General features: G+C 37.2%; 1 protein-coding gene across 2 annotated transcripts in view; it reads left to right on the top strand.

Annotated features, from left to right (window-relative positions):
• HNF4G (hepatocyte nuclear factor 4 gamma) overlaps positions 1-15,747 on the top strand; it is a 79,390-nt gene that overhangs the window by 47,688 nt on the left and 15,955 nt on the right. For both annotated transcript variants that reach the window (XM_060775504.2, XM_060775503.2), the window contains exons 3-4: positions 9,141-9,312; positions 13,709-13,803. In XM_060775504.2, the coding sequence (XP_060631487.1) occupies positions 9,167-9,312; positions 13,709-13,803 (241 nt within the window). In that variant the 5' untranslated portion in view covers positions 9,141-9,166. The remainder of the gene's footprint in view (positions 1-9,140; positions 9,313-13,708; positions 13,804-15,747) is intronic.

Genomic DNA, 15,747 nt, shown 5'->3' with positions numbered 1-15,747 from the left:
AGATCACAGGTTGGGAACCACTGTGACAGATGAAATATGATCCAAGGCATTTAATGGTGTAATTAATACTACTTTGTATGTAGACTATATAATGATCTCTCTCTCTCTCTCTTTCTCCCTCCCCCCCCTCCCTGTGTCTATGAAAATCTCTCTATTTCCTGATCTCTCCCTTTATGTTTCTCTTTGACAAACACTCCACAAAATCAGACAAAAAGCACTACCATAATTTTGAGTAGGACTGTCAGAATGAATCCAGAAGACTCCTCTAACTAGAATCCTTAACAGGTCTTGGAGCACAATGTTCAGGGACTCCCAAGTTGTCCATTTTTGGTTTGCCCCTGGAGGAAGACCCTTGTGCATGGGATTTCCTGTTTTAGCTGCTTTGATAATCTGAATTATATGGCAGTGTAGAGCCATCCTATAATAGACCTTCTGCATCACTTTTAGTAATTAATCATGTATGTAATCCCTTTTGATTCAGTGGGTCTACCTTATCCAGAAAACAGTTGGATTGAGCTTTAAAGTATCTTCTGGTATGATTTCTCAGAAAAGACATAAAATAATATCACAAAAAATATACTATAAAATTCAGATTTATTTGTCATGTCAACTTTAGTGGATTTATCATTTTTTCCATAATGAAATATACTATAGTCTGTACTAAGAGTATCCTCCTTAATTAAATCCTTGTGCCAAATGTTCTGTAACTCATCTACAGAGGAAAAAAAAACCCTCATAACACCTAATCTACACTCAGCAGTGTTATTCTATTTGGTGATCTTGGAAATTTCTTGAAATATGAGATCCAAAAGGTAGCCACAATATCTCATTTCTGCCATATGTGATAGAATGACTCTGATATATCACATCCTCCCCACAGCTTAATAAATGAAACGTTTTGTAGTATATGATTGGTGTCAGATGCTAGAAATGGATAATTTAAATATCACCTCTGTATGTTTGGCACAAATAACTATAGACCACATCTGTTTCCAGGATTCTAGTAGAATGGGCAATTTCCTACATTGCCCAAAGACTTTCAGTATCACCAAAAGCTAAGCAGTATTATTAAAGTATACATTTGCAGCACCGCTTCCTTAGAGGCTACCAAGACATAATCGATTACTGAACTTAAAAGTGGTCAAAGAATGAGGTGTTTAAACCATCAAGCAATAAAATCCCTTTGGTCTCTGCATAGCGGTAGGATATTGCTCTGGAACTCAGAACAGTTTATCATCCACTGATCAATTTCAGTTATTGATTTGGTAAGGTGCAAGTTCTTAACAAGACCTATTTGTTGAGCATGGATTTGCACCTTTAATTAAACAATAGCTATAATCAGTCAGTTAGTGCTCTGGTTTGGGTTCCAGAGCACCATCCTATAGTCAGTGCAATTATAAATTGCTTCAGCATATTATGTTCATTATTCTTCAAACTAAAATTTCAAATTCTGGAATGTGACTCTAAATAAAATGGTAACCTCGTTGTTTCCTATTTTTAGCTGATAACATGGCATAAAATAATTTTGGAAGTAATAAACATGTTAATATATTACAGGGGAAATTATTCATGCAGTTAAGGCCAAATTAAGGTGCTGGGTTTGTCTATAGGACAGTTCAAAAAAAAATAGGACTCACCCTTTACACATGTTTTAGCTGTTCTAGGAGCAATAGCACAGGAATAGCCTATATAGCTTAGCCAGTGAACAGCCTGGAGCAACTATTGATCATACCATTAATAATCTGGTCGTGTCTGTGTTACATAAGTTGTATTCTGTGAAAGAAATGTTATGCTTCAATAAATGCTGTTAGCACTTAAGGTATGGTGTCTCTATCATTAAAAATGATGGACTAAGAAAGGTATGAGAATATATATGGGTTCCAAATCAATCATGTAAGCTTATTTCCTTTTGTGTCCATAACTTTTAAAACTGCATTTTCATTTAGTGCTGTGCATTTTTTTGCTTGTAGTGTGCAAATATAAGTTACAGATCAACAGTTGGATTGGCCTCAGTAACTAATCCAAAATTGGTAGTTACCGGACTCCTTCCCCAGCTCTCATGTTTGGCTACATACAATTTTCCTTGCTGTGTTTCATTCACTCCTGCAGGTACCCAGTAGGTCTGTGCAATGTTTTCATTAGTTATCGTAAGTCATGTCACATTTGTTAAATTTTTACTTATGACACAATATCTGACATGTGGTTATGGTCTGCTCCAAAAATTTAAGAATCAAAGCTTGGCCAATATTTTTTTGCTTGAATTTTGTAAATCTCAGAAGCTTCACAAGGTCAGTTTCATTTTCAGCACAGGGAAGCAAAGCAAAGTCAAAAAGTCTGCCTTTCCTCTTTAAATAAATGAACTCTTGCCATTAGGAGAGGGATGCAGCAAGAAGAAATCAAAGTTCTCTGGGAAAGAAAGCACAGACTTCTGGGAAATGTAGTTTGGGAAGGCAAAGAGTCCTATGAAATATTCAAAGGCATGCAAAAAGCACTAAACCTCTATTTCTCAAAGAAAACAAAAATTGGTCCTTCGTCATTGGCTGCCCTAGTAAGTGTGTCAAAAGAATCAACTCATTTTTCATTCTCTCATGTTAGCTGGTGGATTCTGGGAGTTATAGATACAGAAGCAGTTTTCCCATACTCTTATTGTTTTTTTCTGTTGATAATGCTAGCTCGGCTTCACTTGGCTTGAGCATACCAGTCCCTTCAGCAGGGCAGCAATGTCATGAATCCCAGGTTTAGCCTGGTATCAGAGCTGGCAAAGAAATGGAAGATCACTCTCACCTTGATAGCTTCAAGACTCAATTTTAAGACCCAATTTGTTCTACTCTTTAAACTATAGGATGGAAGTCTTTGCTCAGTTTATTGCCACATTTGGCAATATGAAATGATATACAAATACTTCCCCTTGCTTGTAAAAGAGAAATATTTTGCAGTGGTCTTGAGAGAGTTTTCATATTTACTGGAATTATTCTTTCCACAAAGAGGCAATTGCCTGCTTTCTAATGTTTGAAAAACGGAAGCATCAAGTGGATTGATAAAGTCTTTTTGATTGGTTAGCTAGTCCAGTTGTGCTTGAGCATATATGTGTACTTTTTGTCACAAAGAAAAAGGATTCATTGTATGAAGAGGGGGGATCTGACCAGAAAAAGAAGGAATCCTTATATTCATACACTAGAAGAGGTGTTGACCAGTTTTAAACAATCTGTCTTTCTGAGAAGGAGCCACTGATTCACCATGGTGGAGTTGGCACGGGAGAAGGTGCCTATCTGAATGTGGTATCTTCAGAATCATTGGATGAGTATTTTGTGCTTGATCAACAATTTCACCTCCTTGAATTGCTTTCTCATTTGAACAAGGGTCAGACTATCATGTTAACGATTAATGAGATGCAACAAGTCACAGTTTTACATCTCTTTAAGGAGACTGTCTCATGCAAACAAGACATTACTAAGTAATATATTACTTCAGTTCTTTATGCATGCAATAGCTGATTGAAAAATGTTAGGGATGTAATTCTTCACGAGGCTTCTCCTTTAAGGTAGCAATGTGTAATTTCAGCATTTTTTCTTCTGGGTTGTTGTAGGTTGTTGGCCATGTTCTAGAGGCGTTTTCTCCTGACATTTCTCCTGCATCTATGGCAAGCATCTTCAGAGGTAGTGAGGTCTGCAAAAAAGTTTTCAAGAGCCACAGAATTTTCAAAGGCTATTTACAATTTCCAAATTTATTCTTCACAAAGTTTGCATGGGATTGTTTTGTGCAGTAAACAGAGTTTTCTGCAAAGAAAACATTCTTTTCTTTGCAGTAATTGTTCTGCATAGAAAAATGTAATTGGCAATTTTAGTGCAGAATTTCTGGACAGAAAATGGTTTAAAAAGGATCAGTGTGACATGGAGGGGTCAGAGGGAAAGGAAGGGCTAATCCCTCATTTACATTTTCACCTCTCTGAGAAAGCTAGCACTTTTGCAAACATCAGTGAAGTCAATTTATTTGCATTATTTATCTACAGTATTTATACTCCATCCTTCTCACCCTGAAGGGGACTCAAAGCAGATTACAGAATACACATATGGCAAAACATTCAATGCCAATTATACAGTTAACAAGGACAGACACACACAAACAGAGGTAAAGGCAGTTTTCCCCATCTTATTTCCGCCATCTTGGACACTGTTCTTGACTCTGGCCATGGGGGGAGGGGTGCTGTCGCTCCATCTTTCATGCCGAGGAGCTTCTTCCTCAAATCTGATCTCCTTTTAAAGGCATCTTTATTATCTCCCTGCTAAATAGCGGTACCTATTTTATCTACTTGCATTTCTGCTTTTGACCTGCTAGGTGGACAAATGAGCTGGGACAAACAGCAGGTGCTCATCCCTCCTGGGATCAAACTGCTGACCTACCAATCAGCAGGATTTTTCTGCAGCACAGCGGTTTTGCCTGCTGTGCTAAGCCCGGCCCCTGAGCAATGACCAGGAGCAATTTGAAGCTCTTGGTCAAAATAATGACAGTAAAGGTGGCCATCAAATTCAGTTCAACCTTGCTGTATGGCGTGGACTCCCTCTCACTGCCACAGTGGCATGGAGACATTCTGCATGAATTTCTTTGGGGTTGAGCTATGTGAATATGCTTCAATCAGGTAGAATAATAATATCATTTAGTTTTCAGCCTGCATTCTTACATCCCAAAGTGTTTCAAGAATTTTTTCTGTGCAGAAATACACATGATTTCTTTACTTTTTGAATTTATATTTTGCCTTGTGTGTAACAACACAATTTCTACATAGCTAGGGCAGTGGGGGGGGGGGAGGTATTGTTGAGTTAAACCACCAGGAAATGTTGCACATAAAAACTGACTTCATTTTTATTGTTTGTGTTTGTGTGCAGAATCATTTTATGTTGCATAGAAAATTGCAATATTGCACAAAAACCACATATGGCAACTTCCACAATTCTCATGTAATCTCCACAAAATGTATTTTTGAGTAGAATAATTTCCTAAAATATATCAGAGTGTGTGGATACCAGATTAAAACTGCATGGAAATATTAGTTTCCTGCATACAATGTGGGGAAATTTGTGGAAATAATTAGTCCACATTTATGGAAATACCTAGTAGGCAATAATGAGTTAAATATGTCTGGTTCACTATAGGACAATTCCCTGTATCTTATCTCTGACAATACTTTCTACTGTGCAAAGCCATGGCTGTGCAAGAATAGCAATATGCCAGGTTTTAAAATTTGAGGAATATCTTCTTACTCATAACATTTATATGAAGTTTCATTTGATTTGGATTGGATTTGGTTAGCTTCTAAACTGTTGTCAATAAAACAAATGTATTGTTAGGGCTTTTTTTTATAAAAAAGAAAGCAGTTTTTTTAAAAAGTTGGAGACAGATTGCAATTAAAAACAGTAAATCAGAAAATCACATTTAAAACTTTCAATGAAACATTGCAAGATAATCTATCTGATTGTACCCCATAAAAAGGAGGAATAATTGCAGGTTGAGTACAACCAGCTGAATTGGTTTCATAACTCCTCCCATTGCAACACTACATGACACAGTTACAGTTAACACTTGGGTTATTAATCACCAATTGACAGGAAAACAGAGTGTTTGCATATTCTCCTTTGGAGAAGCCGTCATTTTCTTGATTCACACTCAATGATGAGGATCCCAGAGCCAGTTCTGGACATGGACATACCAAATTATACTGAAGAAGTCTTAGATCCAAGTTATACCAGCCTGGGATTTGAAACAATGCAGGTCTTGTATAATGGCAATGGTGAGTTTGAATCGTTTCAGACACAAGAGACAGTTTGTAAGTGGACAAAAAAAAATGACACTTCTTAATAGTTAGCCAAATGTTTCATTGTTAATAATACAGTTTTGTTTTGAAAATAGCATCTCTAGTTTTCACTCTTTTTCTTTGCACATCATTGCTAAATGTGTTTTAATAAAATTATAACCGATTGAACATAGAAAAGATTATTGGATATCAGATTACTGTAGATCTTATGCTGTCTGGCGGGTAGAATAGCTAAATCCCATTTAAACATGCTAGATCATAGTGAATGTGTGAAAGCTTGACTTGGTTTTTGGTGGCTACAGTCTGAAGGAAACAAGAACGGCTTTAGGTTCTTGTGGCTTTCTTTGGATTATCAGGGACAATATGATGGTATAGAATACTAATGTATAAAATGTGTTATTATAGGAAGGTATGGCCACGTGAACAATGGATATGTTGAAATTTATTCAGTAAAAGAATCAGAAAGCATAACACTAGAATTTATAATGAACTATTAGAAATTGCATAAAAACAATTCTGGATGGTCTGATCTAATTGATGTATTACTAATTAATGTGATATCCTTGGATAACACCTCTATAACATGCAGTTTTGGGAAAGATATGTGTAATAAAATATATTGTGCAGAAAATAATCTGCCAGTTCCAAGTAATATATAACATTACAGTCGTGTCAATGGTCAATTCATCAAAAGAAGAAAAATATTCTTTTTACATTTATTTTATTTACTCTGGGATGAATGAGTAACTACCATTGACAGTGTGGAAATGGAGAATATTTTTGTGGATGATATTTAAAATGACAGTTAAGATATAAATATGCTGAGGGTAAAATAATTAACGATGTAGAAAAGAACCTTGAAGTGTTTTTTTTTCCAGTTGATATGTTTAATATGTGGTAATATTGCCCTATATGAATTGATAGACGAACTCAGATGTTAATCACAAGAGGGCTTTACAAGCTAATGTTTAGCAGAGAAAACATCTTACTATTTGATTAGAGTAGCTTTTTAACTTTAGTCAGGTGGGAATTGTCTATGTAAAGCATTTTTGTTCCTATGAAGGCTGATGTGAGCAAACTACATTAAACTTTTCTCATATACACGTATATACTGTATCATGCCATAGGGCATCAAACAAGCTCAGGGGACACAAACAAGGTATAATTCACCACATAGAAAAATATCTTGTTAGAGGTTCTGTTGGTTTTGCCATCCGGGCAAGTTAGTTGAGGACACTGTGGAACTCCTTTCTATGGAAGGGCCTGTTTGCCCCCCTCCCTGCTTTTTTTCCATTGGCAGGTGAATACTTTTTGCTCGGGCATATTTTGAAATGTAAATGATATGGGAATAGTGTGCATGAAGTGCTGTGCTGTTTTATCTTTTGTTCATAATTAGGTTTTAAATGTTTTTTAAAATTATTTTAATATATATATTAAAAACCCCACTAACACTGTATTTAGCTTTTTTAGCTGTTGTAAAATAAGATTTTACCTTTGTTTTAAATTACTAAAAACTTCCTTGGATCCCACCTCACGAGAAAAGTAGAGGTATACATTCAATAATTAAATCTAAATAAATACATAATTAGTACTCAGATGTATCCTCTTGTGAAAGGGATCATCTAGAAAGCTCAAAAAGAATGCCCAGCATGGGCTATTGCCACATCTCCAACATACTCCACTGTATTGCTGCAACTCTCAGTTTTATGCTAGGGTGGGAATCACCAAGATACGTTTATGTTGTCAACTGCAACTTCTATTGGCATATACGAGGTAGGGTGATGGGAAATGCGTAACTGGAGGGCTACGTGATTTCTGCCACTGCTTTCATAAATAGTATTCTTTCCTCTGCCCTCTATGTTTGCATAAAAAAGGAAGGAAAAAGTACAATAGGTCTTTGGTATCCATGGATCCTCAGGTCTTATTAAGCACAATGGTAGAGTAAAATGGCATCCTTAATATAAAATCAAGGTTTGCTTTTTGGATTTTGAAAACAAAATTTCAAGTCATGGATGGTGGAATCTATGAATGCAGAATCTGAAAGATACAGAAGGCCAGTTGTAGTCTTGTGGTATCTTTACCATCAGTGACCGATTTTATGTACACCCTTTTCTGAAATGAACAAGTTAATCTTAAAATTATAGCAAAGCCCCATCTTCACTGGCCTAGGGATGTGGGATGATTGTCCCCTCTTGAACCCTTCTCCTATGGTTTACCTCATTATTGCACCTGTGTGGATACCTCTCGGGACTGATTCAAGGGTCAGTGTAGATGTGCTCAAAAAATCTGTTTTTAATGTTGCCTTTATTTATAACCAATTGTATAAAAATGGAAAATAATAATCTTGTTTATTTGAGAAGTTTGGTTTGTATTGAGACCCCTCACAATCTGAGACATTGTAACTTACTTAACTAGTGCAAAAATCATACACTTCAAGGTCCTTGTGCCTGGACAAACTGAATATATTTGCAACAACAAATCACAAAATAAACACCCTCCCCCAGAAGAACTGTGTGGAAAAAACAATAAGTGAATCATTTGCAATTATTTAGATGCCAAACACAAAATTATTATTTTTGTTTACAATATTTAAGCATATACAATATACAATTACAATATAAAGCATATTCCTTTACCTGGTAAAGCAGACCCATTGAATCAAATCTAGAACAGAGAGTCAATACATAGATGAATTCAATTGTTTCAGCGGTTTTACTTTAGTCACATTATGACTTGTGCTTTCCCTAGTTTATCGTGTGCCTGCCATTTTCCTTTGGAATCCAGATGCTATTTCAAACTAGTGATGACTAGTGCAATCTAAGCTTGCCCTGCCTTTGAAACAAGAAGACACATGCTTGTTTCTCAACTTGAAGATATATGGATGCAAGGCCGTATTGCCTCCTTACCTAGAATCTCCAGTCACAGTTGATTTACTTGAAAATTTATGTACAGTGATTTAGCAAGCATCTGAAAGAATGTAGCCTTACAGCAGCATCTCCCAATTATTTAAACTAACTAGGATATTTAAGCAGTTAGAGACATATGTGGAGCTGGGCAATTGTATTAGTGTTATTACTTCTATTATCAGTCTTGGGGGTTTGCAAAACAAAAAAGGCATTTATTGTTATGAGCATCATAAATTCTGACAAGTAGGCATGATAGGTTTATTGGAGGTAATTAGGCATGCTGTGTTTTCTGCCATCTTTAAATGGGAAATGCTAATTAAAAGAGAAGGCAAGTACAATCTCCAGGATGGGATAATTTAGTTGCAGGCTTGAATTCCCCCCAAGCTTTATTCCTAATCATATACCTTGTTCTTATCCCTTCTCAGATAGTTGCTCAGCAGAGCAACCCAATATGAATACTGCAGACAATGGAGCCATTGGTCTTTGTGCAATATGTGGAGACAGAGCCACTGGCAAGCATTATGGTGCCTCCAGTTGTGATGGATGTAAAGGGTTCTTCCGACGCAGCATACGAAAGAATCATGTTTACACTTGCAGGTATAAGAAACATCAAATTTAAAGGATGTCATATGTATTTTCCCCCAATATCTCTATCCTGTGTCTTTTTAGTATCTCTATCCCTCCCCCTCCCAATTTCTATCCTGACAAGGGTTCCAGAGAAGAGTCAGAGAGGAAATTTGTTTGATGAAAATTTTTCATTTTTAGATGACAACTGTATCAAAAATGGAGTTGTCTTTGAAATTTGATTGTCTTTAAAATTTTCAATGGAATTCTCCAATTAAAAATTAACACAGAAGTATAATATACAAACATTTACATGTTAGATGACATGAACATACAGACGTTCACGTAAATTTACAAAATACACACCCCAAAACTTTAAATTCAGGGCAAACTAAAAATCAGAAATATGTCAAAATGGATATCCATCCAGCCCTTGAATACAGAGAATTGAAGCAATTATAGCTCAAACGTAAAGCTCTAAAGTTCACTTATCATGTCCTCAAATACGAGGTGAAGGTGATGATTAATGTCCCATTTTCCTTCTCAATATGACGTACAAATTATGGTTAAGACATACAAAAAGATATTATTAGAATATAAAGAAGCTATTGACATTAAAACAATTTAAAACATAAATTTAAATAAAAGAAAACTGACTTAACATGTGAGGCAGTTGTGATGTGAGGCTAAGTTGGTGATCTCAGCCCCCCTTTTTTCATGGCGCTTTACATCTTTTCTTGCTCCCCTGAGCATGCTTTGTGGATAGACAATTGGGCAGAGTGGATAGACCTGAGGGAATACCACTTACCTCAGATCTGCCTGCAGAGTATTTAAGGAGGTCGGCTGCTTCTCTGGCTCAGTTACCTTCAAGCTCCTCTGGAAAGGTCATTATTTGGAGTATTGGGTTCATGGCTGTGCAGTAAACTCAGAGCTGCACCGGGGGGGGGGGGGTCTGCACCATGCCCCCTCTCACCTTGTTCCACGTTCAGTAGGGTGAGCTGTCCAGATTTCAGCCTGAGGTTCACCCCTCTGTCACGTCGGATCAGCAGTTGGGCTGTCCAATGCGGTGGATCCAGGACACATGTATGCCTGCCAACCCTATTTCAGCTGTAACTAATAAACAAGTTGTGGCCTTGATTATCCCAACCTTTGTGTGATTTTTTAAATTGTGTTTAGATGAGGGTTGCCTCCCTTGTGTATGCAACTAATATTTTCATTCTGGTTTAGATCACAAGTTTTTTGCCATTTCCTTTTTTACAATTCAACTGTGATTTTTTTTTTTGCAGGAAACTTTTGCTTTTCTGCAAAAATGTTTTGTAAAAAAACTGAAATTTTTAATAAAATCCAGGTTTTTGAAAATACTAATATATTTGCACAAAATGGTGGGGTTTTTTGTAGAAAAGTAAAAAAGTATATGCAGAGAGTAGTTTAAATATAAACCATGAAATATGAAAAATCCTTAGAAAGCTAAGGGAAGGGATGTATGACCTTCTAGAAGTTTTTCATCCCTGCCACAATTGGTATGGCAGGAATGGAATCCTGCAATCTTCCATATGCTGTTGGACTGCGATTCATAACATTCTTCATCAGTAGCTATGCCATATGGAAATTAGAGTCCAACATTTGGTGCGCTACATGGTCTCCATCCTAGTTACAGGTCAAGGAAGGTAGAGGTGTTCAGGAGCTGCAGGGCAAATCCTTGATCTGATTCTTCATTAGGTAAGATCCATTTTCCCTTGCCCTTAAGTTCTCTGCATGTTTAGCGACCTACCACAAGCGCTGATGGGGAGCCAATGCAATGGCAAGGACCTGAGGTCGTAAATTCAGATTTCAGTTCTCCTCATCTTTGGAATACTTGTTTGTTAGCTACGGAAAAAGATTCCTTGCAGTATGAGACATCTTTTTCTGTTGCCAATCCAACAGTTTTTTGTGGCAGGTGTTTGCAGCCCTGGACCAAACTATTTCATTTGCAAATGACAATAAATGTAGATTTTGTTCATCTGAGACTTCTCTGGAAGAAACATTTGTTCTCTGCCTCTTCATTGCCTTTCTGTCCCTTGTTTTATTTTTACTTTCCATGTCTCTGCTACAGGAATATATATATATATATATATATATATATATATATATATATATATATATTCCTCAAGTACTACTAGATCTGTGCTACAAGGTGCCCTCTGGCATTTTCTTTTATCTGCTTCTCATTTCTCAAGAAGGTTGCCTAAGACTGCTGCTGAGGTTAAAAGGTACTCTCTCTCCTGCTATTACTATCACTTGACTCAGGTCTCCCTTTCAAGATATTTTTTCTGTTATCTTGAGACTTTCTGGCCCAAATTTATCTATATCTATATATGTTAATATTGAAGTTGGAGAAAGGTTAGCATGCCACACTGGAAACTGGATTTCAACCATTGCAGATGATATCTAAAGCAGTGTAGCTGTTTGATTGAATGAGACTATTTTAACTACAGCAGCTCATACTATCATTCTGCCGTCCTCAAAATGACAAGAGTTTGGAAATATTACTTTTCTAGACTATGTATTTATTCAATGTATACCTTACCTTTCTCCCAGCATTGGATATAAGATATCTCACAATTTGAGTAAGATAAAAATTCAGTTAATGGAGACTACAAAATGAAATAGAACAATTACATTAAAACATTAACTTAAAACAGTTTGGAAAAGACCTCAGAATATCCACGTGATAACATGGTTTGGTGGATTGCTGCCTTTTTGTATGTGTTTACTTTTTCACCATCCTAACAAGAGTGAATGACTCCCATAGGATGGTGTTAGGTAGGACACACCTATATAGCAGAGTTAAGCAGGGTGCATCTATCATAACCCTGGATGTCCCAGATGCTGGATCAAGCCTATTTGATAGACTGATAGGGACTCCCTAAGCCACTTTGATCCTGGGGAGCACAGCTGCTGCCAGTTCTGGTTAGGAATAAGCCCAGGTGTCTTGACACCCACTCACTTGGGGGTCAAACCAAATTTTGCATTAAAAAGCTTTGTTGTGGGTTAAGCTGGATCAACCCCATGTGGTGATTAGCCACTGTGGGGCTGATCAGAAACCACAATGACTTAAGTAGTATAATGTAAATGTGAATTTTCTCCCAAACTTTAATCAATAGTTCTAAGATCTTTAATTTAAATTATGATGGGGTGAGTATTGTAGAATGGAAGCCTTGGAGGACTCACTGCTCATGTCGCTGTTCCTACATTGTTCAGAAACAAACGAACAAAATAAAGTTGTGCTAGAGATAGTCACACACATGTGTCATTGGTGCATATTTTTGAGTGATTTCATCTTAAGGTAAAACCCTCATGGGATTTTCTTGACAATAACTGTTCAAAGGGGAATTGCCATGCCTTCCTCTGACACTGACTTCTCCTAGGTTATCCTGTGTGTTTCCATGACTGTGATGTAGTCCTAGTCCAATGTTCAAACCACTATACCACATTGGTTCTCCTCTCCATCATTATCTCTGTCATCTATCTATCTGTCTGTCTGTCTTTCTGTCTATCATCATCATCATCATCATCACCACCAATATATATGCATACCTGTAATAATAATAATAATACTAATAAAACTTTATTTATATACCGCTCCATCTCCCCAAGGGGATTCAGAGCGGTTCCCAGGTAACATCACAAAAAATACAAAGTAAAAAACAACATAACCATAAGATTAACAAGACAAAATAGAAGCATAAAAATTGTCGCCATAACACATGTATATTAAAAGTAATCCTGCCTGTTCAAGGCAATTTAAAAATTTAAAATAACATAAAAATATAGATCTATTCATGCTTATCTATATGCATATGAATTGCTGTTAATCTATTTGTGGATAAAACCTCCCCAAACAAAGACAATGTATCTTTGAATTCCAGACTGGAGTGGCAAACAGCAGGGGAGAGTGCTACCTTCATGTCTTGTCTGAATGCTTCTCAGAGGCAGGGTCACAACTGGCTATGCTGGTTGCGGACAAAGTGGCATGTAGTTCAATACACCGGGTAGCACCATGTTTGAAAATGCTGTGCTAATGCTTTGTCCCGATTCAGTTAGACTTTTTCCTTTTGTTTCATAGTCTTCTTCATCTATACACCAGCAGGAGATGAAGCCATAAAAAGTCACCTTAAAGATCTGCTACAGGGAGAAGAAAATGTCTATGCTTTGCTTTCACAAGATGATGAATAACCTAATGGGACTTTACTTGATCATCACAAGGAAATATTCCCTTTAGAAGAATGGCAGAGAGAAATGTTTCAAGGCTGATTAAAGCAAAAGGAGCAGGGGAGGTTGATAGTTGGAGACATTGTTTTGACAGTGCCCATTAATTGTTTCACCTGTGCTAATCAGGATCCTCCTGGAGTTGCACTCTAATATATTTATCCTCGATTCTGTCCAACAGATTTAGCCGGCAGTGTATTGTTGATAAGGACAAGAGAAATCAATGCAGATACTGTCGTTTAAAAAAGTGTTTCCGTGCTGGGATGAAGAAAGAAGGTAACTTTTTCCTAACCTCCTTTTCAGAAAAAAAATCTCACTTTATATCAATTAGAAGGAAATAAAAATCTTTAAACAAATAAGGAATGAACCTGTGGTGCCTCCTGAGAAAGAGCTTTTTTTCCTAAACAGAAACAGAAATATGCCTCCAGTAAGAAGTTAGTTTACTATGTAATTTTTTTTGTTACTAATGGGTCATTATACAACAAAACAAAACATGCATTCTTATGCTAGTCATATATAGAATGCCCTTGCTCCAATGGTTGCACTGGCTGCCGGTATCTTTCTTGAAACAAGTCAACATACTGTTTGTTCCCCCCGTGTCAGGAGCAACTTGAGAAACTGCAAGTTGCTTGTAGTGTGAGAGAATTGGCCATCTGCAAGTATGTTGCCCAGGGGACACCTGGATGTTCTTGATGTTTTACCATCCTTGTGGGAGGCTTCTTTCATGTCCCTGCATGGGTAGCTGGAGCTGACAGAGGGAGCACATCCGTGCTCTCCCCGGATTCAAAACTATGACCTGTTGGTCTTCAGTCCTGTCAGCACAAGGGTTTAGCCCTTTGAACCACCGAGGGAAATCATACTGGTTATGATATATAATAAAGCCCTATCTGGCTTAAAGTTTAGGCTGACAAACCACATCTTCCCATAACAGCTTGTGTGGATTCTAAGATCCTCAGGAGATCTTCCCTTTTTAGCCTCAAGGTCTTCATGTGTATGGTTAGTGGGGATGCATCATGGTCTGGATCTACATTGCCCTATAATCTAGTTTCAGAATGCGTATTAACTGCATTGAACTGGATTATAGAGGAGTGTAGACTAATATACTTGAGTTCAATGCAGTTAATTCACATTCTGAAACTGGATTATTGGGCAGTGTAGATCCAGTCATAGGAAGGGGAGATTAGAATGATTCTTGCCCTTGTTGTTCATTTTTTTTAAAAAAAATCAACAGGATTTTGAGAACTGAAGAAAGTTTTCCAAAGTGATTTTCAAAATTTTAATCAAAAATTTCATTTAAAAACTTTATTTTTTTAAAAAAAATGATTAAAATTTTACACAAAGGTATCATAGGAAGGCAGAAAATACCCCATTTTTTCATTATTGTGTACAAGAAAAAAGTAAGCAATTGAGTATATTGAGTAATCAGTTTTAAAGGATTTTTTTTTTTGTAAAGACTGAATGGTTTCTATAACATCACTGTTCACTCTCAGTTGTAATCACATAGGTCCCTTCCACATATAACCCAGAATATCAAGGCAGGAAACCCCACAATATCTGCTTTGAGCTGGGTTATCTCAGCCCACAATGCCATGTATTCCAGTTCAAAGCAGATATTGTGGGATTTCCTGCCTTGATATTCTGGGGGGCTTTCCAGACAGGGCTTTATCCCAGGAACTTTCATGTTTAAAAAACGCAAATGTTCCTGGGGCCCTGTCCACACACATGCGCTTTCTGGGGTAGGTGTTCAGATGTCCTTCTGGGACTGGCCTGGGAGAACACCAGGACACTCTATCCCCCTCCCCAAAAGCTCTTAAAAACCTCTTTTAAAAAGTAAAGCCCTTACCCAGCTTCCATTGGAGAGCCGCCGCAGTTTTTCTAGCATGTAGAAATGTCGCACCAGGAAGGGGGGGGGGGGCAGGAGAGATTTTCCTCCTCCTCCCATTCTTTCCCCTGATGCATAATTTCTATGCATCAGGAGAGCTGCAGCAGCTCTTTAATGTTGGCCGGGTAAGTACTTTTCCTTTTTAAAGGGCTTTTTAAAGGCTTTGGGAAGGAGGTTGGTATTCCCACAGTTTTCCAGGCTAATTTAGCCCAGAAAACTCTAGGAATACTGTCTGGACTGCAGTATTCTTTAGTCCAGACACTGGAAGTAGTTGGTTTATCCCGCGCCTTTCAAGAAGGTGCGGAAGAAACCCATTATCAAATTAATGCACCACAAAC

Source organism: Anolis sagrei, chromosome 4, assembly GCF_037176765.1.
Source record: "Anolis sagrei isolate rAnoSag1 chromosome 4, rAnoSag1.mat, whole genome shotgun sequence".
Classification (NCBI taxonomy): Eukaryota; Metazoa; Chordata; class Lepidosauria; order Squamata; family Dactyloidae; genus Anolis; species Anolis sagrei.
Note: the sequence above shows the minus strand (reverse complement) of the source record. Positions and strands in the feature narration are given on the sequence as shown.